Here is a 23,533-nt window from a genome sequence, read left to right on the forward strand (position 1 = left end):
TAATGCAGTATATTCCAATAATGATGCCTGTCTTTGTCAATCAACAGTTTACATTTTGTTTTGTATGTGTTCATTAGACAACCTGAAGGCTTGTTGAAGACAAATACACTATAGTACTGTTAATAATAATAATAATAATAATAATAATAATAATATTACTATTTTGTAAGCTTAAGGAAATGAAATCTTTTGAAAATGAAAACTTGTTATAGGGTAGAAAATGCATTCAGCATTTAAAAAGGATTTTATAAAAAGATTCTAAAACACTCTCATTAGTGTACTTGTAACACATTTGCAATACAGTAGTGTAGGTGATTGTGTGTACTATATGTTATAAAATACATTTTTATTAATCAGAAAGTGTACTTTTTCAGTATGTGGAATTGGCTAAAAGTAAAACAGGATGTTACTGCAGTAAGAATACATTCTTGGTCATGTGTTACAAATTCACTTATGTATTTGTAACGCAGTAAAAAAGAATTTCTGTAATGGACTTATAATACAGTACATTAAAGATATACTTTAATTTCATTAATTACTGTGTCAGGTTATGTACAGTAGTACATAAAAAGCCATTTTCTTTAAGTGTACTAAGTATACGTAAATTTGTTCCACTTTAGCACATAGAAGGACACTTTATATACCTAAAATTGTGCTTTTGTACAATTAAATTACTACTTAAATACACTTAGTACAAAATGAGTTGTTCAAAAATAGCTAACTTTAAGTACTGTATACTAGTCATTACTCTGGATGCAAGTACACTTACGTATGATTTGGCATGCTCAGATTTAATAAACTTACCATACTTTTTTTTCCCACTTTTTTACAATACAATCTTTTCAGATTTGCCAATGACTGAAATATTTAATTTAACTATAAACAACTCATCATGCATTTTAATTGGTTATCGTGGTGGAAAATCTGAAAGACAATCTGTTATGACCTACATTATGCTGTTTCCAGCCTCTCTCTCACACACATTGTTAAGAATCGTTAGATGATATTTTTATCATAACGTCCAACAGTCATTTAACCTAATGAGTATTTTAATCTCAATCCAAAAAGATGTTTGCAGTACTTACTCTTGCACTGAAGTTCAAGGTCGCTCCACTGGGTTCCGGTGCAGGTGATTGTTCTGGAGGCCGATGATCTCGCTGGCAAATATCCAGTGGCACATTTGAACTTTACAGTGGAGCCATCAAGAAAAGGTGGTTTGTTTGATTCATCAGTTAAAATCCGGTTTTCCCCAACGACAGGTATCTCACATTGTGCTGAGCAGATCAAAACAAATCAGACATATTATGAAAATATATTATTACATCAAATCCAAATATCATATGCATGGCCTGAACTTTGGACTCTATATGTCTTTCAAAGATTTTCATCTAACATGTAGTACAATTAAACAGTATATGGAAGTAGGGGAATTGACAGCTGTTATAGCTAATGATATGTAAATCAGACCTCACCTCGGACATTTGCTGCAGTCATGAGAAGCACAGAGAGGATGACCATGCAGCGCAACATCTTCAACTGTAACTATCGGACACCAGGTGGTATTACCTTTAAATAAAATATATGAATTAGTTGTGTTAATATATAAAGTTTTGAAGCACCAGGAGGTCCATAAATATTTAGACAGCGACAATTTTTTCAAACTCTGTATCTAAACTCCATTTTTGTATTCTGATGCCCTCCAGGCCTTTGGAATTACTGAGCTTGTCAGTACATTCCATCTTCTTAAGAATGTGCCAATGTTTTTTTTTTTTTTATTTAGCCACTCCTAAAATTTGTGCGCGCTCTCTCTCCCTAACCTAATGATCGCCTCCTTTACTTGTACCAGCACATCTTTAGGACACATACTGAAAGCTCCAATGAACATCTATCAAAGACAAATTCAACACTGATGTACTGTATAGTTATATGAAATCAAAACCCTGTGGTAAAGCACGGGAAGTAATGGGTAGAAAAAAACATCCTTTAGAGCCTACGGTTTTAGGAGCTGTATTAATAAATCTGCAAGTAAAACAACTACAAGGGTCACACAGGGTACCAGCATACTGTACCACAGATTCTATCCTCTGATCATTTAATTTACACCTAATAAACAGGTCTTTGATATCTCTGTCCTGCCAGTAAGAAATAAGTGGAGGGTTCTGGAAAAGGGAAGCTGCCTCAGGATCGACAGTTAGGTGTTAGCACAAGTTCTGATATTCTTAAGAGAATTTCAGTAGGTGGGTCCTTTTAGAAAAAGGATTAAGGCCCCTTATAATCCTTGCCCAATAGGAATGACTACAGTATACACAGACTTTTGATTTTTACCAAAAAATATATTGTTTTCTAGAAACTTCTTTCTAGAAAAAGTCTTTCACAAAGAATGACAAGTAATCTAATTATAATAATTTCAGTTGTTCCTCGTGTGTTTCAGGAAGAAGTAAGTGTTGCAGTAAAGTTTCTCCATAATTAAGCAGAAGTCCCACTAAAATGGCATTAACAACCACAGACTGTGGCTGGAAAGAAATGACATTCGCTCTGTAACATTACTCCATGGAGTAATTAAAATCTGATTCTGTATGGCTGTCTAAACGTACCAATCTGATGGTTTTCAAATCTGAGTCACCTTTGTATGTGGTCCTTAATCAAATATTTATCGAATATTTGGTCATGCGACTTAAATGAGAAGAGTCACATCCGAATTTATGTGACATTTTGCCTCTGTGCATGCGTAGAGCGCTCGCTGACATCAGTCGATGTGGGCGTTTTATTTCAACAGTAGAGGACAGTGGAGAAAGTAGTCAGTGGCAAGAAAGTGAAATGTGTGATTTAGTCTGTAACTGAGGCTGTGCATCTGTCCAAGTTAAACTGCAGGAAAGCCTACATGGACAGAAGTGTCGATGTGCCCATATGTGCCATTTCAGAGGACAGACACATCCACATCAGTGTCAGATAAAAAAAATAATAAAAAATGAAAAATTCTTAATTATGAATGTGAACTGCCATGACATGTTAATCCAATCTGTCCAGATAAATTAATAAATAAAAATCAGAATTGAAAAATGTGGTCTGTAATGTGAACGTAGGTTTCGTCAGTCCACTCAGATAACATGGATGTCTCTGCTTTCTTGAACTTTGTCAGCTGTAGCTGTTCAGGGCTATTTATACTTCTTTGGGGGTTTTCATTCATTCATTCATTCATTTACTTATAGGCCTGATTTCTCTTTTGCAGTTATAAATGAAATATTCTACTACTTCCATCAATCATCTAGTAACCTCTGTAATCCAACTAGAAACCGTGGAGGACAATGGAGGCCTCGGCATGCAAACTTAATCTGTCCCAGTGGTGAGCTCTCCAGGTGAAATTTCGTATTGCGAAAAGCATTTTCCCCAATTCCAGCCACCCAAAAAACATTTAGCATTTGAATGTCCTGTTACTCCTTCAGCTTCACCAGTTCCCACCCACAGACCTACAGTATTCATTACACATCACAGGGTTTGATTTATTTTCAGAAGATCAAAAAAGATCTGCTTTAATCTTTGATCTTGCTTAAAAACAAACACGAGTTAAACACAAAAAAAAAAAAAACATATTGCATCATGACAAAAAACCCAGCCTTATGCTCACTACCAGTTACACTCAAACCAGCAGGAGACTCACAGCGCGGGGTGTAAACACAATGTCACCGCAAATTCACCACAACGTCAATGTCTACTTTACTGTCTCTATAAAATGACCGACTGGCGGAGAATCCACACCTAAACGAACGTTAAGGACCGGAGTCAAAGAGAACAGAATAATGTGAGTTAATCTACAAACCAAACAGGAAAAGTAAACAGGTAAAACTAAACACATTCCAATTAATCTTACGACAAACAATAAGCTCAGTCTCACTGTTTAGTGTAAAGACAGTTACAATAACTGAAATATCTCACCGCTATCCGCTGCTTGCTCCGTTAATTTTAACTGCCTCACTTTTTACTCCCCCGTGGGATATGACGTCAGAGGAAGTTTGGCTCCGCCCCTTTCCGGAAAACGAAACTAAGCCCCCTGCTGCATGCTACAGACGCAGAAGTGTTTGTTACAGAGCTAAAGGACTACAGAAGTCTTTCTAGCTCATATAATACAATAAATAAATCAAGTAATAAATAAATAAGTAAAATTTCAGTGTACAACAATCCTGACTGACTGCTATAATTTAAGGAATAATGCTCAAACAGGAAGGAGAAGGGCTCGTGCTGGTGCTGGTGGGATGAGCCGAGTGTAAAGTGCAGTTAGTATTCTGAGAACAGCACGTTCTGTCTCTTAATAAATGAAGACATGACTTCTCCATTTGCTTGTAAAAAAAAAAAAAAAAGGTTAAATAATTTTTTTTTAGTCAAGTGTTTTTAAAGTGCACTATATAGCTACAAATTGAGGTACAATGCACATTTTTGCATTTTATTTAAGTTATAGATTTCAGGATTAGGACTAAACTGACTACAGTTTACATGAAAACACTTCAGATATGCGGGATTTCACTTTCTAATTACACTTACCAGCAATTGTTTTGTCAAGGCGTCAAGATCTTGTAATCGATATAAAATTTGTATATACTAAAATACTATATACTGCATTTATTTATTAAAAAGATATAAACTAGTATTCAACTTATGGCCTTGCACTTATTAAACAACGAAACATCATTATTTTCTTAATCCGAACAAAAAGGTTATATGTCTAAAACCAACATTCTGTCTATAATGGCTTGTTATATCTTGACTTTAGTTAGTCACTTCTTGTTACTCAGTTTTTCAGGGTGTGGAAATTTGATAGTTCGGCTTTGGGTCATGGGTGTGGTATGGGAAATGCACGTGTTTGCTCTGCTACTTAACAGATTATTATTAGCTTGAGGGGCTCCTGCCTTCATGAGATGTATTCATAAGATAAATTTTGTTTCTTTGAGCAAGAACTCCTGTAATATAAAATTGATCATAATCATCACAACCCAGCTCTAACCACAAAACACTGAAATCAGACTTCACTCATGCACACACATCAAACACTTGCATTCACATACTGTATATGTAACAGTCACACACTTTATGTACACTTTATGTACATATACATATATAATCTTTAATGTATGTGTGCGTGTATATATTATATATATATATATACTCAGCAAAAAAAAGAAATGTCCCTTTTTTAGGACTGTATATTTCAACAATAAAAAAAAAAATCCAAATAACTTTACAGATCTTCATTGTAAAGAGTTTAAACAATGTTTTCCATGCATGTTTAATTAACCATAATCATGTAATTAACATGCACCTGTGGAATGGTCGTTAAGACCTTAACAGCTTACAGGAAGTAGGCATTTAAGGTCACAGTTTTAAAAACGCAGGACACTAAAGAGACTTGTCTACCGACTGTGAAAAACACCCAAAGAAAGATGCCCAGGGTCCCTCCTCATCTGCGTGAACGTGCATTAGGCATGCTGCAGGGAGGCATGAAGACTGCTGATGTGGCTAGGGCAATAAATTGCCATGTCCGCACTGTGAGACGCCTAAGACGGCGCTACAAGGAGACAGGAAGGACAGCTGATCATCCTCGCAGTGGAAGACCACGTGTAACAACACCTGCGCAGGATCGGTACATCCGAATATCACACCTGCGTGACAGGTACAGGATGGCCACAACAACTGCCAGAGTCACACCCGGAACACACAATCCCTCCATCAGTGCTCAGACTGTCCGCAATAGGCAGTCCATGAGGAGGAGATGCACTGCAGTACTTCAAGCAGCTGGTGGCCACACCAGATACTGACTGGTACTTTTGATTTTGAGCCTCCCTTCATTCAGGGACACATTGTGAAACATTTTTAGTTTATGTCTTATGGTGTTGACTCTTTTAGTGTTCATACAAATATTTACACATTAAGTTTACTGAAAGTAAAAACAGTAGAAAGTCAGAGGACGTTTCTTTTTTTGCTGAGTATATATACAGGACAATGAAACTGAAACACTGTCCATTTTGGTGTTGGAGGTTTCATGGCTAAATTTGAGCAGCCTAGTGGTCAATCTTCATTGATTGCGCATTCCACCAGTAAGAGCAGAGTGTGAAGGTTTATTTAGCAGAGTAATAGCACAGTTTTGCTTAAAATATTGCATTGCACATAACATTATGGGTGACATATCAGAGCTCAAAAGAGGACAAATTGTTGGTGCGCGTCTCACTGGCACATTTGTGACCAAAACCAAAAGTCTTTGTGATATATCAAGAGCCACGTTATGCAGGGTAATGTCAGCATACCACCAAGAAGGACAAACCACATCCAACACGACTAATTGTGGACGCAAGGACGCAACACACAAGTCAGTGCTCAGTGAGATGTTCAAAGTTTATTGTGGAGAACAGGAGTATAGGCACCCACACACAGAAAGCACCAAAAAGGAGGGTCCAGGAGCGGTTACATCTGGTCTGGAATGTTTATAAAAGATAACGTGAAGAAGAACAGAAAACTTGGAAGTAGTTCTGCATTTATATGCCGTCAGCATTTTTACGACCCTGAACATAAACTATACTAAGGAATGTGTTTTTTTGATAATGCAGCGTGTTGAGGTCAAAGATAGAGAAAACGCTCTGTTCTCATGCACACAGAATATCATGAAACACAGTAAAAATTAAATATTCCCTACAATGTACATGGCCGGGCTGCTATAGCCAAACCTTTGGTCTCTCATGCCAATGACAAACGTCGGTTTCAATGGTACCAGCAGCGAAAATCTTGGGCTGTGGACAATGGAAAATGGAAAACCTTTTAGTTTCATTGTCCAACCTCTATATATTATATATAAACACACTACTAAGTGCTCAAACTACATATGAAATGCGCACACACACACACACACCTACTGTATAAGATGCACACACACTATCAAACTTTCTGCGCACACACACACCTATGAGATACATACACACACACATACACACACACCCAGTGCCGGCCCGTTCAACAGGCAATACAGGCAGTTGCCTAGGGCCCCGCCTTATGACAAGGGCACTGCGCACGTTATTAAAAACATTTCGATCTCACTATAATAAAATGTAGATACATAAACATATCGTTGTACTTGCTTCATGGACCAATTAAACATGATACAATTTACAACAACGGTGAGTAAAAAAAAATAACCGCCATATTAACTAAAAATTATAGCTCTGTATTATTAATACATGGCAAATTGCAAAAAACAATAATAAATACATAACAACAGCATAAATAAAAGCATTAAAGATTTGAAACATACAAATAAGCACCACATACTAATTTGCTTAACACCCCCTGTGATATACTGGGAGAACTGGAGTGCCGTAATGGTCATAGAATTCGTGCACTCTTCGAATTGCTCACGTTTGATAGAAATTCAAAAATGTCCTAAAAATGTCCCGTTTTATACAAATGCATGGTATCTACATCGTCCATGTATCAGTAAGATTAATCTATCATATTCTGCCTCAGAAGTGAGAACAATGCGTTGTTTAAGGAGCCACTGGTTGATTAATGTTCAAAAATATCCAAAACATGGTATTGGTGCTAAAAAGTCCCTCACATACAGTAAATGAAAAAGTTAGCCTTCAGATCATATTACACCATTTTTCATAATACTTAATACTTTTCTCATAATCCATGCAAAATTTTACTGTAAATATGCATACACATTTATATATTTATCAGATAAAAAGAACCTTTTTGCTAAATACAATTTCATGCCCTTTTATGTAGCGTGTTTAACTTTTTAAAATTTAAATCTTCTAATGATCTTTATTGTCAATCAGATAAAACTTGGCTGATTTAGATAATACTAAAAAAAATATTAATTATTTGCATTTTAAATGATTATTGTTTAAAGAAAGACCCTATAACACTGGAAAATGGCCATTTTGGGGGCACATATAAAATCAACTTTCAAAACAGCTGAAGTCAGCAACTTTTTTAGGGAAGTAAGATTTACAGAAGTATAACAATGGCGAAATTCCTCAAAGCAAAACAGCATACTGAATCACATGAACTGAAAAAAAAAATGTCACAAAAAAGCAGTTTGAACTTTCTGCTTTGAAATTTGATCTGAATAAAAAAAAAAATTACAGCATTTATACTGCTTGAAATTTTAGACACTGCATTTTATTGTGGTTGTATATTTAAACTGAAAATGTAATTCAAGCATGTAAAATTCAATGCAAAAATATTGACCTTACTAAATTGCTGTTCAAAAATATATTAATTTGTTAAAAATACAATCTACATTTTTTTTCAGCCTCACAAATTCAGGTTGAAAAAAATAGTATTAAAAAAGTATTAAAATGCTGTGAAGAGAATTGACCAAGGGGTAAGTAAAATTTGTTTTATTAATTAACAGGGCAGTACGAGTTATTTTAATATACTGTTTTTTGTTGTTGTTTTTTTTTACAATAAAATAAAATAACTCGTACTGCCCTGTTAATTAATAAAACTCATTTTACTCACCCATGGTTTGTTCTCTTCACAGCACGCAATTCCTGCCTAATCTTACTGAATGATGAAGATTGTATTTGAACAGCAATTTAGTGAGGTCAATATTTTTGCATTGAATTTTACATGCTTGAATTACATTTTCAGTTGAAATATACAAGCACAATAAACTGCGGTGTCTAAAATTTCAAGCAGTGTAAATGCTATAAGAAGTTTTAATTCAGATCAAATGTTTCGTGGCAAGTTCATGTGATTCTGTATGCTGTTTTGGCACTGTTATAGATTGGTCACTCCCATGGGGCATAAACAAATAAGTAGCTTTTTTTTGGTATAACTCATTTTCTGTATTATATGTATAACATTAAGAAATCAGTCATGACTGGTCAGTAACCTTCTGGGAGAAATTAATCCAACATAAATAGTATGTAACGGTATAAAAGGAAACACACACACTACAGAGGACAAGGAACTGACACTCTGGGTAAGCAGCCCTACAATAAGCAACACCCAAAAAAAAAAAAAAAGATTTTCATATTATTTCCTACAAACATGTACATTAAAAAGACCCACCCATTTAACTCTCACTCTGTACAGGCAATCTCTTAGGACGCCTATATACAGCTATCCAATCAGAGCTCACGTATGACACGTTGGCCTATCATAGTACTTGGTGGGCGGGACAAAAGGACAGCATGAATATTACAGGAACCAGCAAAACAACACAATTTACTGCGAAAATCTTTGTTTAAATGTAAAACAGAAATAACGCGTCCTTTTCCCACTTTGCCCACCTTGTCTATCGTAGTGACAATATCACCCAAACATGCATTTGTTTCTTTCTGTTCGGATACGTATATGTGCCTGCAGCTTGCATTACAACAGGCTCTGAAACGTAGGCGTGGAATATGTGGATCAAGCGGAAGTTAAAAATGAATATTATATATAAATTAATATTACATTTATATCCAAGAACCTTAAGTAGAATTAGGAAACGTATATCAAACGTACTATGAACTTACATGTCTGTCTGGCAAGAACACTGTTTACTTCCTACTAGACTGCTGGTGATTGGCTGGCAGGGAGAGAGAGAGAAAATAGACGCTTCTGATTGCTGATTGGTCAGTGTGTTAGGTTTGGCGGGGGGGCGGGTTTAGAATGCAATGGGTACATTTTGAAATCACAAAGAATGAAGAAAGCATATAAATGAGGAAAGTAGAAACTAAAGCGTGTGAAGAGACTCATGGCCAACAGTTGTATAATGAAAGATCTACCAAATCTAATAGTATTTACATTTATATAAGAACAGAGATTTGAGGTATATACATTCTTGTGGTATAGTTAAAGAGGACTGTCATCTGCAGCAGCTGTTCTTAGCTCCAGTTGTTCAGACCCTCTGTTTTGCTAAAAGTTTTTAAAAAGTTGATCCAACTTACCGGCTTCATGAGTTATACTTTCTTTCCATTAGGAGTGATGTGGTAACCGGAGCTGCTCTCTGCTTCTCTAGTCATTGCCTGTGAGTCCACCAGATTTGTGCCAAAGATGTGCATTTTTATTTTATTTCATTTCATTTTATACAACCATACAAACAGGACTATAGACCACAACATATAAAGAATTCAAAAGAAAAAAATCTTTGTCATCATTCATCTTTAATACCACATATCCTGTATACAGGATCGCAGAAGCCCGGGGCCTGTTCCAGGGAACTCGGAGCACAAGGCGGGGTACACCCTGGACACGGTGTCAATCCATTGCAGAGCACGCACACACACGCAATGGGCAATTTGGGAACGTCAATTTGTTTAATTTGCATGTCTTTGGACTGTGGAAGGAAACCACGGCACCCGGAGAAAACCCATCAAACATGGGGACTAAACTCCATGTACACAGACCTGAGGTGGGAATTGAAACCTCCACCCATTAGGAACAATCTGCATTAGAGCATTGGACTACGGTTCGGAGGATCCCAGGTTTAAACCCCACAACCACCAAGTTGCCACTGTTGGGCCCTTGAGCAAAGCCCTTAACCCTTAAATGCTCAGATGTGTCATGAAATAAAAAAAAATTAAAAAAAAAAGTAAGTCGCTCTGGATACGAGCGTCTGACAAATGCCTAAATGTCTGACAAATGCCTAAATGTAATCTATGACATACTTTTTTTTGTTGTTAACACAATTTTGTATTCATTTTGTTTTAAATAAAATATTGGATGTACTAGATCAAAGGTATTTAAGCCACCCTTTGTCCACAGATGATAAATTATCCCTTTTTTTAATATAATGAGGTTTGTTCCTGCAAGTGAATCAATCAATTCTTTGTGCTTTTAATATTGGCTCGTACAGTCAAAGCCAAAGACACATATACTAAACTGAACAAACCTTCTGATTTAGATAAAGTATTTGACTAGTTAAAGATCTCAAAACAAATATAGCTAGCTCTATGTGCAAATTACAGTGTAAATACAACATAATCATGCACGTGCACTGGTCTATGGCATAGATTGTATAAAAACTGACAGGTTTTCTGAAGAGTGGTTTTGAAGCTCAACTCTGAAAGCTCTGCTTGTCACCATCTAATCCATAAAAGTCGGCAGAATGGACAGAATCTGGCTGCTGGCTGCAACATGGCTGCTTACCTCTGTTACCACAGGATAGCTAGCTTAGCTTTAGCTTAGATAAAATTATAAAGTGGCTAACATTAACTTATATGCTAACATTACACCATCATCCATACCCTTCACATAATCAACGTCTACTTTACATTTTGTCCTACAGTTCAAAATTCCTTCACAAAGATAAAGTTATACAGGAAACAGTATTGTAAAATACAGGAATCATCCTTACTACCTGATGTATACTGTCTACATGGAACTTAAGGGCATTATGATCACTGCATTAAATAAAAGTGCAATTATGGGTGTCTTCTTTATGAAACTTTAGTTACTACATTGGGTGATGTGGATACTTTACCTCACAGTGTTCATTTATGGCAGCATTTATATTTTTCTAAATTAACATTTAAACAATGTCAGTTTTAATGAAATATAAAATTAAGTAATATAGCACAAAACTTTTTGTCCAATCCCATGACAGATGTCAAACAAGGATTGACATTAACAGAAGATTTTAAGCACAGTCCGGTGATGAGTCTCTTAGCTGCAATTAAAAATTTGGATGACAATCCTGGCCGAGGTGGCTTGGAGCCCACTGTAGTCATTCCTGTAAACATTCAGCAAGTGGAACTCCTGATCCTTAAAAACTGACATAACCTCTTGACAGCTTGCGGAAGTGATGCATGGGTCTGTGGAAATGCTATTGACATTTCCACATTACAGGAACTCAGTTGGGCCATTAAACACTGTTTCCACATGGGACATTAAAGGGGTTCCTGGGAGGCCTGGGTTTCAGATATGAAGCAGGCAGTCTGATCATGGCTCTGGCATACTGATAAAACTTTCTACCTTGATAGTATCCAAGCACTAGTGGAACTCTAAGCATTAGTGTATTAGAAAGTAAGGTGGTTTTTACTCTTATACTGTAACTGTATTCTGTTATTCTGCACAAACAAAAGTTCCTATTTGACTTGGTACTTTTATACTAAAATTAAAACACCTTTTGGCAAAAGCAATACATTTTATTACTAAATACAAGATATTTGCCATGGTGGCCCAAAACAGTAGGACTTTTTTTTTAAATGCGCAAAAAATAAATAGTATTTTGTTGCACAGTAACACTGTGTAGTAGAGAGGTAGACCAGACATTGATGTAAGTGTAAAAAATTAAATTTGAAGAAGTTGGAACTTCATTTGTGCAAACTCTTTCTATCTATAAATTTGTTTGTGTTGTATGCCATGCCCTCTGCTGGTCTGCATGCATGAGCACATGAATGCAAAGGTGATGACCAAAGCAATGAAGAGAAGCCAGCGTACAATGTGATACCACAGAGGCATTCCTGACCATGACCTGAAAATACAAACATTTAAACAACATTTCTAAAATTATTCTGCATTATTGAAACATCTACAGATATTTTTAGCTTTCATGTCTGCTATACAACAAAATGTTTAATTGTATGATCATGTTCAAACCTGATAAAGATGTTTCCATTACAGTTCTGGGTTTGATTGCTACATATTGACTGATTTTCATCTGAACTGGTCCGCATGGCGAACTCTGAGGTTGCAACTTCCACAGTGGTGAAGGTCGTTATCACTGGTGATGCTGTTGTTGTCTTGCAGTCATAACTTTCAAGCTCTGAGATACAATGACAGATTAATACTTTACAAAAATGCACTAGAATATAAGTGAGTTATATTAGAAATCTTTTTTAAAAAAAAAAGCATAAACATGACATTTTTTAAACTTGTTCTATGCTGTTTATGTTTAAAAGCTCATAAGTAGTTATGTACATGACTGACCATCAGACATGAGTGAATAAATGCAGTTCTCCTCTCCAGCCTGTAAAAGGTGAAGGGAAATGGATTTACTCTCTTCTCTGCTCACAGCGTTCTGAGCTGAACAGATGTACTGAGCATCCTCTGTGAGAAAAGCACAGCTAAACTGAAGATCATTCGAGCTCTGTAAAAGAACATCTTGAGGTTCTGCCTTTCTGGACCAGCTGTACTTTACATTGGTGCCCGTCTCAGTCCGGCAGCGCAGGAGAACCGGCTGTCCCTGGCACGTCACCACAGACGAGCCATCCAACCAAACTCGTGGTCTGCTCACAGCCTCTGGAATTTAGCACAATTTCAAACAGTTACTAGTTACAGTTACACAGAGTTTAATGGTGCACTGATACACTCGAGTAAAGTACGTCTTTGTAAGGCTAACCTGGACAGGGCATGGATAAAAGGGGATCCTGAATTGCAAAAGCTATGGATAAATATTTTTAGTTTAGCAATAGATTTTACCATGTGGCACGGTGGTGTAGTGGTTAGCAGTGTTGCCTTGCACCTCCAGGGTCCAGGTTTTATTCCTGTCTCTGTGTGCATGGAGTTTGCATGTTCTCCCCCTGCTTGGTGGGTTTCCTCCGGGTATTTCGGTTTCCTCCCACAGTCCAAAGATATGCAGGTTAGGCTAATAGGCATTCCCAAATTGCCTGTAGTGTGCGCGTGTGTGTGCCCTGCAGTAGATTAGCACCCTGTCCAGGATGTACCCTGCCTCGTGCCCTAAGCCTCCTGGAATAGGATCCAGGTCCCAGTGACCATGAATATAGAATAAAGCGGTTTAAAAGATGAGTGAGTGAGATTTTGCCATCATGATTTTTTTCAAAACTTTGCTAAAACAAACACTTTCTGACCAAAAAAGGTCACACATGCTAAGATTCCATTCAGTCGCCATTAGCTTTGATTACAGCATACAAAGTGGTGGTCAGTTGATGTGTGAAAATGATTCCTCGTGCACCAAGAACTATGGAAGCAAAATAGTTTCATTAATAATTGACACAAAAGACACAATGCACACATGAGTATCCCAATTCACATGCGTGAAACCCAATTCACGTGCACGAAAAAAAAAAGAAGAAAAAAACTCACGTGCACAAAATAAATATATATATATATTAATATAAATACAAAACACAATTCACAGATGTACAACTGTGTATAAACTTTTTGAATGTTTAAAATTCACGAGTATATCAGGGACTGTGCGTGTGAAAATTGTCTTTCGTGAGTGAATCGCCCTGGATTTGTGTGTGTATTTTTAAGACCTTGCTGGCAGCAACATGGGTCACTCGTACTCTTTAGCCAATCAGATGTGACCTCACCATTCAACCAATCACAGCCCTGCAAAACGCAAAATGTACTTTCATCTGAAAAAAGGACTTTAGGCCATTAAGCAACAGTCCGGTTCTTTTTGTCCTTAGGCCAGGTAAGACTTCTCTGACGTTGTCTCTGGCTTAAAACAAGGAATGCAACAGTTGTAGCCCATGTACTGGATCCGTCTGTGTGTGGTGGCTCTTGAAGCACTGACTCCAGCTGCAGTCCACTACTTGTGAATCTCTCCCAAATTTTCAAATGGGCTTTGTTTCATAATATTTTCAAGGCTGCAGTTATCGCCGTTGCTTGTGCACCTTTTTCTACCATTTTCCCCCTCCATTCAACTTTCCATTAATGTGCTTGTACTGTATACAGCACTCTGTGAACAGCCTGCCTACTGAACCAGACAGAAAAAACATTTAAAGGCTCAAAAAACTTTTGCAGGGGTTTTGAGTTGACTAGCTGATTAGCGTAATTAGATACTTTTTTTTACAATCTTCAAATTTTCTTAAAAACTGAATTTTTGGTTTTGATTAGCTGTAAAAACAGATTCCAAAAAAATTGGGAAACTGTACAAATTGTGGATAAAAAAAGAATGCAATAAAGTGGAAGTTTTAAATTGCAATTTTTAATTCAGAATAGAATATAGATAACATCAAATGTTAAAAGTAAGACATTTTAAAATGTTATGCCAATTATTGGCTCATTTTGGATTTTATGAGAGCTACAGATTCTAAAAAAGTTGGGACAGGTAGCAATAAGAGGCCGGAAAAGGTATATGTACATATAAGAATCAGCTGGAGAAACACTTTGCAACTTATTAGGTCAATTAGCAACATGATTGGGTATAAAAAGAGCCTCTCAGAGTGGCAGTGTCTCTCAGAAGTTAAGATGGGCAGAAGATCACCAATTCCCCTCAATGCTGCAGCAAAAAATGTTAGCGCAATATCAGAAAGGAGTTTCTCAGTGTTACGCTCTTAGTGCTTTCGCGTTGATCAAAGACTGCTTCCGCCCCTTGACATTTCCGTTCCCACGCTGTCATGTCACTCTCCACGCCCTCGGACCGCCCCGTCTGCACACTGGTTTCTCATCTAGCGCTGATTTCTTCGAGTTTATAAAGAAGCGCAGCGCGCTACCTCTTCGCCAGATTATTGAGTACCCTAAATCAATTCTCTCCTATTTATTTTGATAGCCTTCACGTTGCCTGTTTTCCTGTTTTTTCTCTTTGCTTAATGATTCTGATTTGTTCGCCTCGCTGACGGGTTTCGCTGCTTTGACTTAACGCTCACTCTCAACTACGACTTATCTTCATGTCTCGGCACAGAAACTACGCTCACGGATTTCACGGCTTACCACCCAACGCGTGCTCTCTTGACCATGACTCATCTTCATGCTATCACACCGGTGCCTTGCTGACAGACCCAGCGACACTGATCCTGCGCTCCTCCTCCTCAACTAAAATTCAGCTCCACGCTCTTGGCACGGTTCCAGCGCCAGCGGATTTCAAGGCTCAGGCCGTACACACTCATTCATACGACATGAGAACAGTTAACGCCCTGCCTCTGCAACTGCATCTGGATCCGCCCTTGGAAGCCGATGAGAACCTCGTTCCTGACACTCAAAGAAAAATTGCAAAGAGTTTGAAGTTATCATCTTTTACAGTACATAATATCATCCAAAGATTTAAAGAATATGGAACAATCTCTGTGCGTAAAGGTCAAGGCCTGAAGACCATACTGGATGCCCTTAGATCACATACAGGAATGCTACTGTAATGGAAATCACAACATGGGCTCAGGAATACTTCCAGAAAACATTGTCGGTGAACACTATCCACCGTGCTATTCGGCGTTGACAACTAAAACTCTTTAGGTCAAAAAAGAAGCCATATCTTCATGATCATGAAGCGCAGGCGTTTTCTCTGGACCAAGGGTCATTTAAAATGGACTGTGGCAAAGTGGTCTGACGAATCAAAATTTCTTTTTGGGAATCAAAAGTTCTTTTTGGGAAACTGGGACGCCAAGTCATCCGGACTAAAGAGGACAAGGACAACCCAAGTTGTTATCAGCACTCAATTCAGAAACCTGCATCTCTAATGGTATGGGGTTGCATGAGTGCGTGTGGCATGGGCAGCTTACACATCTTGAAATGCTAAAAGGTATATCCAAGTTCTACAACAGCAGATGCTCCCATCCAGACGTTGTCTCTTTCAGGGAAGACCTTGCATTTTCCAACATGACAATGCCAGACCACATACTGCATCAATTACAACATCATGGCTGCGTAGGAGAAGGATCTGGGTACTGAAATGGCCAGCCTGTAGTCCAGATCTTTTACCCATATAAAAAAAAAAAATTGGCGCAAAGGAACATGCAACAAAGAAGACCTAAGACAGTTGAACAACTAGAAGTCTGTATTAGACAAAAATGGGACATTTCTATTCTTAAACTTGAGCAACTTGTCTCTTCAGTCCCCAGACGTTTGTAGACTTTTATAAAAAAGAAGAGGGGATTCCACACAGTGGTAAACATGGCCTTGTCACAACTTATTTGAAATGTGTTTATGCCATGAAATTTAAAAACCAACTTATTTTTCTCTTAAAATAATACATCTTCTTAGTTTAAACATCTGATATGTCATCTATGTTGTATTCTAAATAAAATTTTGGAATTTGAAACTTCCACATCATTGCATTCTGTTTTTAGTCACAATTTGTACAGTAACCCAACTTTTTTGGAATCTGGTTTGTATACTGTATGTTACAATTATTTGTTACTGAAACAGCAGACTCCCCCCTCAGAACCTGAGTTCTGAGCAAACACCTGAATCACATCAGCACACCTTATATACACCTCACTACACACACCTCCGCAGTGGGTTGGCAACGCACCTGATCAAGCTCCGCTTCCCGTCTTCGTATCGTTTCTTTTCCTGGTTCCCCGTCTCATCTCCTGGTTCCACATCTCGTCTCCAGGTTCATGTTTGTTCCATGTTCTATGTCTCACCTATTTGTCTTCACCCGTCCACCAGCTCCATTATCCACACAGTTAAGACTATCCAGTTTATTCATCCATTTGTTTCCACTCATCACAAACTTTTAATAAAATGCCTGTTTGGGTTCTCTAAAGATCATTGTCTTTTGAGTCTGTCTATCCATAACAAAAGATCAGACCAATAACAATGAATCCGACGGGCCCGGATCCATTACTTAAACTGGTGGAGCGACTTCACCAAGTCTTCAACTCCACCACACTACTTTAGGCAACAACCACTTCTTCTTTGACACCACACGTTCAGCGCCAGAGCCCTACAGTGGCTAGGCGGAGAACTGCAATGGAATTCTTCTCCAGTGCACCCACACCTTCAAGATGCAGCCTTTCAGGTTTCAGTTAGACAGAGCAAAGATAGCGTATGTAATCTCACTGCTTACTGACAAAGCACTCCAGTGCATTTGGCAGCAGGACAGCAGTGTCGTACATGACTATCATGAATTTTTAACCAACTTCCGGGAGGTTTTCACTCAATCGGCTGACACTTCCACCACTGGCGAGAAACTCAGCCAGGGTGAAAATTCCATTACTGACTATGTTTTGACTTTCAGAACCCTAGCTGCCGCTAGTGGGTGGAATGAAGCTGTGCTCCTGACAAGTTCCGACAAGGACTGGATCCATGCCTAAGGCTGCAACTAGCAGCACAGAATGACTCGGTGGGATTGGAGCCGTTCATCCGTACCTCCATCCAAGTCGCCAACCGTCTACAAGAGTGCACCATCGAAACCTCCATGCACCGAGAACCATCTGCAATTCTCCGTCCAACAGGGGTGAAAACCGTTCCAGAACCCATGCAAGTGGACCCACAATCACTCTCTATACTCACACCCACCGAGAGGCAGCGCCGGCTGACCCAAGGACTCTGCCTTTACTATGCAGAAAAAGGACATGTCCATCTGACATGTACTCGACGGCCTCCTCGTCCAATGGTGAACCCGATTTCTTACCTGTGTAAACCTATTGCTCCTTTAACTACTGATGTAGTCCTTGATACTACTTCTTTCTCTTTTACAGAGTAAAGGCTCTTCTGGATTCGGGGTCAGCCAGCAACCTCATCTCTGCCGCCTTGTGTCAACAACTTGAGATCCCCCATCCTCCACCCAACCCAGTTCAAGATACGCTGTGTCATCGACTGGGGATTGGTTTGTTATGCCACCCCTCTTCTGCACATGAGAGTGAGTTGGCTTCACACAAATTTCTGGTTTTGAAACATCCCACCTCTGAAAGCATTCTTGGACGTCCATGGCTCGCCAAGCACCAACCCATTATCTCCTGGGATAGTGAAGAGATCCTGAAATGATTTCAGGATCTCTTCTCATTTTAGAGACGTGTTCTGTCCTCGGCGAGCCACACAGCTGCCACCTCATCAGCCATGGAACTGCGCCATCTACCTTCTTCCAGGTACATTCTCTCGATTCCTGAACAGAAAGCCATGAAGGGTTACATTGAGGAGGCTTTCCAACAAGGGTATATTTGACCTTCCACCTCCCCTGCTGCTTTGAGTTTTTTCTTCGTGATAAAAAAGACAGGGGTCTCCGCCCCTGTATCGTTTACTGAGCCCTGAATAAAATCATGGTAAAATTCAGTTACCAACTCCCTCTCGTCCCAGCGACTTTGGAACAACTACGAGGGGCTTCACCAACCTGGATCTCCAAAACGCCTACAACCTCATCTGAATACGAGAGGGGGACGAATGGAAAACAGCATTCATCACACCAACCGGTCATTATGAATATTTGGTCATGCCTTACGGTCTAGTCAGTGCCCCCTCTGTATTTCAAGGTTACATGAATGAGGTGTTTTGAACGTTTCTGAAGCGGTATGTTTTGATTTACATCAATGACAAAGTAACGGGCAAACTGAGCGTAAGATCCAGGAGTTACCAGATACCTTCGTACCTTTTGCCATGATAGCCAGCACTCCTGGATCCAGTTCATTGTCTGGGCCGAGTATGCGCAGAATTCACTTCGGCAACCCACTATAGGACTCACCCCCTTTCAGTGCGTATTTGGTTACCAACCACCTCTCTTCACATGAAACGGAACGCCATCCGAGGTACCTTCCGTGACCCACTGGTTCCAGGAAAGTGAGAGGGTTTGGGACTGTTTGAAGACAACGCATCATCGCCGACGTGAGGAGAGCAGATACTCCAACCTTCCGACCTGGACAAAAGGTCTGGCTCTCCACAGGAGACATCCGTCTTTGACTGCCCTGTAAGAAACTGAGTCCCAGATTCATAGGTCCCTTTATCATACTTAAACAGATCAACCCCGTCATATATAAGTTAAGTCTACCTCACACATACAAAATTCACTCCACCTTTCACGTCTCACTTCTAAAACCCTATCACTCAGTTTTCCAGTGGCAACAGAGTCCTCCGGCACTGAATCTGGAGGATGGAACAATCTATGCTGTGAGAGAAATCCTGAGGTCCTGCCGTCGTGGTGGTCACCTCGAATATCTCGTAGACTGGGAGGGGTACGGCCTTGAGGAGAGGAGTTGGGTCCCACGAGAAGACATCCTTGACCCAAACCTTCTCAGAGAGTTCCACCAACAACACCCATAAATGCCTGCTCTCAGAGGAAGAGGTCGTCCACCCCTGAAACGGATCCAGCGGCCCTCGGGAGTGTGGGGGGGTTGATTCTGTCATGGAAACATATCAGGCTCCACCTTCAGCCTCCGTTCCCAATCACCCGAGTTCTGCCGGACACACCCAAGTTCTGAGCACACACCTATATCACATATGTACACCTCACTTCCCCTCACTCAGCGTCTGACCTAACATAAGTAAACAGACTCCGCAACACACCTGATCAAGCTGCGCTTTCCGCCATAACAGGTACGTTGTTGTCCAACAACAATACATAATATACAGTTTGTCTGTGGGTTAGTGGGGCGGCAGGGGGGTCTTTTTTAGTGTTGTAGATTCTGATCAGTAGTGCACCAGTGCCATGACAAACTATTGTAAGCCTATTTTAGAATATTGTCAATATTTTGTCAATATCTGGATATCATGGTGACTACAGGCAACCAGTTGGCCAGAAAAAAAAAAGGAAATCAAACATGTCAACCTTACTGCCAACTGAGCTTATCAATTGCTAAATCTCTGAAATGAAAATCACTCCAACCAACTACTGCCTACACAGAGCTAAACTGAACTATGATCTTACAACAGCAGCTCCAAAACAAGTTGTATAAAAGCAAAAATCTTCAAAAATGCCCACTAGTTAAATATACTTAACCTCACATTTGTAATAAAAATGTAATGAATTTTTAATAGCAATAATAACAATATGACTCATTAAAAAAGAACTAGAAATAGAAAAATGGTATTCAGACACTTTAAAATGAATGGATTACAGTCACTAAGTAAAATCATACATTGTCTGCTAACACCATGTTATCGTGATATTATGGTGGCTGTTGATTTGTGCTATAGTCTGCTTGGAGCAGCGACAGATTCGTGTAATGTTTTTGAACAATGCTGTAACAGCAGTTCAAGCCCAAGGACCTGAACATCCCTGGTCTGCCCGAGAGCTCAGGATTGTCTGTGGTCATTTTATCCGTCAACTAACTTGCTCCCAGTAATGAGCTAAGAATTTTTTTAATGCTGTTTTATCAGCTTATTTTAATAAATAATGTACTTCCTCCTCTTTTTCCCACAGAACAAAGTCAGCCATCTGCTTTGTAAAGTGCAAATGTATTTTGTTACATTTACATAACATTAATTCTTACCCGCTTACCCTGGGCATATCTACTGTATTGTTGTCAGATCAAGTGAAAATTAAACCCCCAAGCTTGCACCCCCTTCTGTGGCTCATGTAAATCACTCGTGTACAACTCATGCTCATGTCAATCACTGTTGTGTAGTTCCGTTGCACCGTAGCCATGTGATTTAACAGAAACAGTGTGCAGTCAGTGAGAAGCCAGTTGGTAAAAAAAAGAAGAGACAGGTTTGCTTGCCAATATACTCTAACAGTTGTTTTTTCTTTATCTGACTTATTTTAGAACACCCTTGTGTATAAATAACTGCAGCACCACTTCCTGTTTGAAAATATAAAGTATGACAAAGTGCCATCAGAGCTACAGCACCAATTCTCACTCATTAAGCGTGACGCTCACGTAGTCACTCATCTTCCTACCCTTTAAAGGCATTGTTCCAAATTCCCACTCTCTTATATTTATAACAATTGTCTGTAGAAGCGCAAACAAAATAATTGAGCTCCAGCCTGTTTCTGACGAGTCAGCTCTAAACGGTTTTATTTTGAAGTCAAATTGATAAATCGTTCCCACATGCACATTCTCACATACATAGGTGTAGTGCAACCCGAGCGCACCTGAACGACACTTTTATCTCTCCATGTAAAGCGAGGAAGCTCCTTCTGAACATTTGAAAATTATAATGTAATGCTGTTCATCCCATATTTTTGTGCACAGTTCATATGTACACATTCAAGTCTCTGTGACTTAAAAAAAAGCTTTACGATAAATAGTGAAGCTGAAACTGTTATGTGTTAAGAATTAAAAATAATGGGCACATCTTCAGAAATTGAAAACTATTATGATGGTGTAATGAAAGTAATGAAATATAACTTTAAATAGTTACTAACTTGCTTTCTAACAACTAGCTTTTTAACTAACTTAAACACTTAACACCTCATATGCTTCTATTTTATTTCTATTTGCTTAACAATAAAAATTATAAATTTATAAGCTTAAAGTTTTTTTTTATATTTGTTTAATATTTTTATTTCATATTCTTATTTCTCTATTTTAATACTCAATTTTTTTTATTGAATGTACTCGCTAGTGCAAATCATTCTCGCAGAGAAACCCTTTTTTTAGCTCACAGGCGGTCGTATAAGCATTTCACTGCATATCACACTGTGTGTGGCTGTGTACTGTATGTAACAAATAAAATTAGAATGGGTAATGTACGGTCCTGTGAGATAACACAGCAAAATGTGGTCATAGTCTTTTTTCTGTAGTTTGTAGCCATGTAATATTAACATGGTTCTATTTTACTATGTTGTGTGTGATATGTACAAGTAAATCCTTACCTTCTGTTACTACGACTTTTATCATAAACATGATATCAGCATATATTTTGTCAATCGCTGCCCAGTAGATTCCAGTATCCTCCAGCTGGACTCCTGTCATTTGAATATAAAATGTTCTGGGCCTTATTTCATATATTCTTGCTTTTTTCCTCAGACGTGGTGTTGTGAATCCATCTGTATCCATCAATACCTCACAAGTGCTTCTGGACTCCCCAAGGCACCAGTACTTCTTACTGTATAAGAACTGTTTTGCATTGTAAGTGCAGAAAACATTAATCTCCTTTCCAATTGTGGTATGGATGGTGGTTTTATCACACTGCAGCTGGGCATGAACTGGAAAAAGAAATTGAATGAATGGTCAATGAAAGAGAAAAATGGTTTAACAAATATGGAAAAACAAAGTATTCTTAAATTCAGTTTGAAATGGTTGGAAATAACCATATATTGATAAAGATACATAAAATACTGGATGCTAAAGCATAAAAAATTCAATGTTTAAAATAGTAAATCTTAGAATAAGGACACAGGAAGTAGGGGTGATGAAGGTGCTGCCGTGCACTGACTTTCAGTTTTCTTTTAGCAACAAAAGATAAAATTCGAAATATATTATATTTAAAAATTAAAATTTAGCACACCCAAGAAAAATGCTTTCCATCCTGGTGTAATCAAATTTAAAGCAAATGATAAACCAACTTACCATGAAATATAAGCAGTAGGTTTAGGACCCTCATTGTTTAAATGTGTTGTAAGTACTCAGTCCACAGAAACAGGATGTAATGCAGGCCCACATGAGGTTTCAGCTTCGTTTTTTTCCACACACGTTTGCAGATGACCAGCTTGTTCCAAAGAACAAACAAATAGAAAATTACATACATGCCTAACCATAAAAAAACATCCAGAAATTGCATGGAATTTGTTATTACATGTAATTTAATACCTTTCATCTACTAGTACAAATTAAAACAAAATCAGAAATCAATATGTTGACATTTTCTAATGAAGAAATACATATTTAATGGGGTATTCTCCTTTTAAAACATCTGGATTAATTTGTACCAGTAGATGAAGAGCTTTGAATTGCGTGTTAACAACAAAAATCACTTTTTTTTTAACAAAGAAATATTTTTAGAATATTGTCGAAAAACAATCTGTGCAGGCATCATAGAACCCATC

The 23,533-nt window shown here is 38.4% G+C and overlaps 2 protein-coding genes and 1 long non-coding RNA gene across 4 annotated transcripts in view; 1 reads left to right on the plus strand and 2 right to left on the minus strand.

Annotated features, from left to right (window-relative positions):
* The window catches only part of LOC128510453 (C4b-binding protein alpha chain-like), a 32,912-nt gene extending 23,328 nt beyond the window's left edge, over positions 1 to 9,584 (minus strand). Inside the window, exons 1-3 of one of the 2 annotated variants that reach the window (XM_053482738.1) lie at positions 9,513 to 9,584; positions 1,473 to 1,566; positions 1,086 to 1,274 (exon numbers count right to left, since the gene is read on the minus strand). In XM_053482738.1, the coding sequence (XP_053338713.1) occupies positions 1,086 to 1,274; positions 1,473 to 1,530 (247 nt within the window). In that variant the 5' untranslated portion in view covers positions 1,531 to 1,566; positions 9,513 to 9,584. Of the gene's footprint in view, positions 1 to 1,085; positions 1,275 to 1,472; positions 1,567 to 3,933; positions 4,117 to 9,512 lie in introns of those variants that run through there. The other variant, XM_053482737.1, reaches the window with a different exon arrangement.
* Positions 3,590 to 10,277, plus strand: LOC128510457 (uncharacterized). Its single transcript, XR_008356116.1, has 3 exons — positions 3,590 to 3,799; positions 9,959 to 10,006; positions 10,168 to 10,277. It is a non-coding gene; the product is annotated as an uncharacterized LOC128510457 (long non-coding RNA).
* A 260-nt stretch (positions 10,278 to 10,537) lies between these two features.
* LOC128510455 (uncharacterized) lies at positions 10,538 to 23,138 on the minus strand. Its single transcript, XM_053482742.1, has 5 exons — positions 23,058 to 23,138; positions 22,361 to 22,693; positions 12,910 to 13,221; positions 12,580 to 12,745; positions 10,538 to 12,454 (listed from the first exon to the last, which is right to left on the minus strand). Exons 1-5 carry the CDS (start codon positions 23,089 to 23,091, stop codon positions 12,313 to 12,315), a joined length of 987 nt encoding a protein of 328 aa, XP_053338717.1. The 5' UTR covers positions 23,092 to 23,138; the 3' UTR covers positions 10,538 to 12,312.
* Between the last annotated feature and the right edge of the window lie 395 nt (positions 23,139 to 23,533).

This window comes from Clarias gariepinus, chromosome 22 (genome assembly GCF_024256425.1).
Source record: "Clarias gariepinus isolate MV-2021 ecotype Netherlands chromosome 22, CGAR_prim_01v2, whole genome shotgun sequence".
Classification (NCBI taxonomy): Eukaryota; Metazoa; Chordata; class Actinopteri; order Siluriformes; family Clariidae; genus Clarias; species Clarias gariepinus.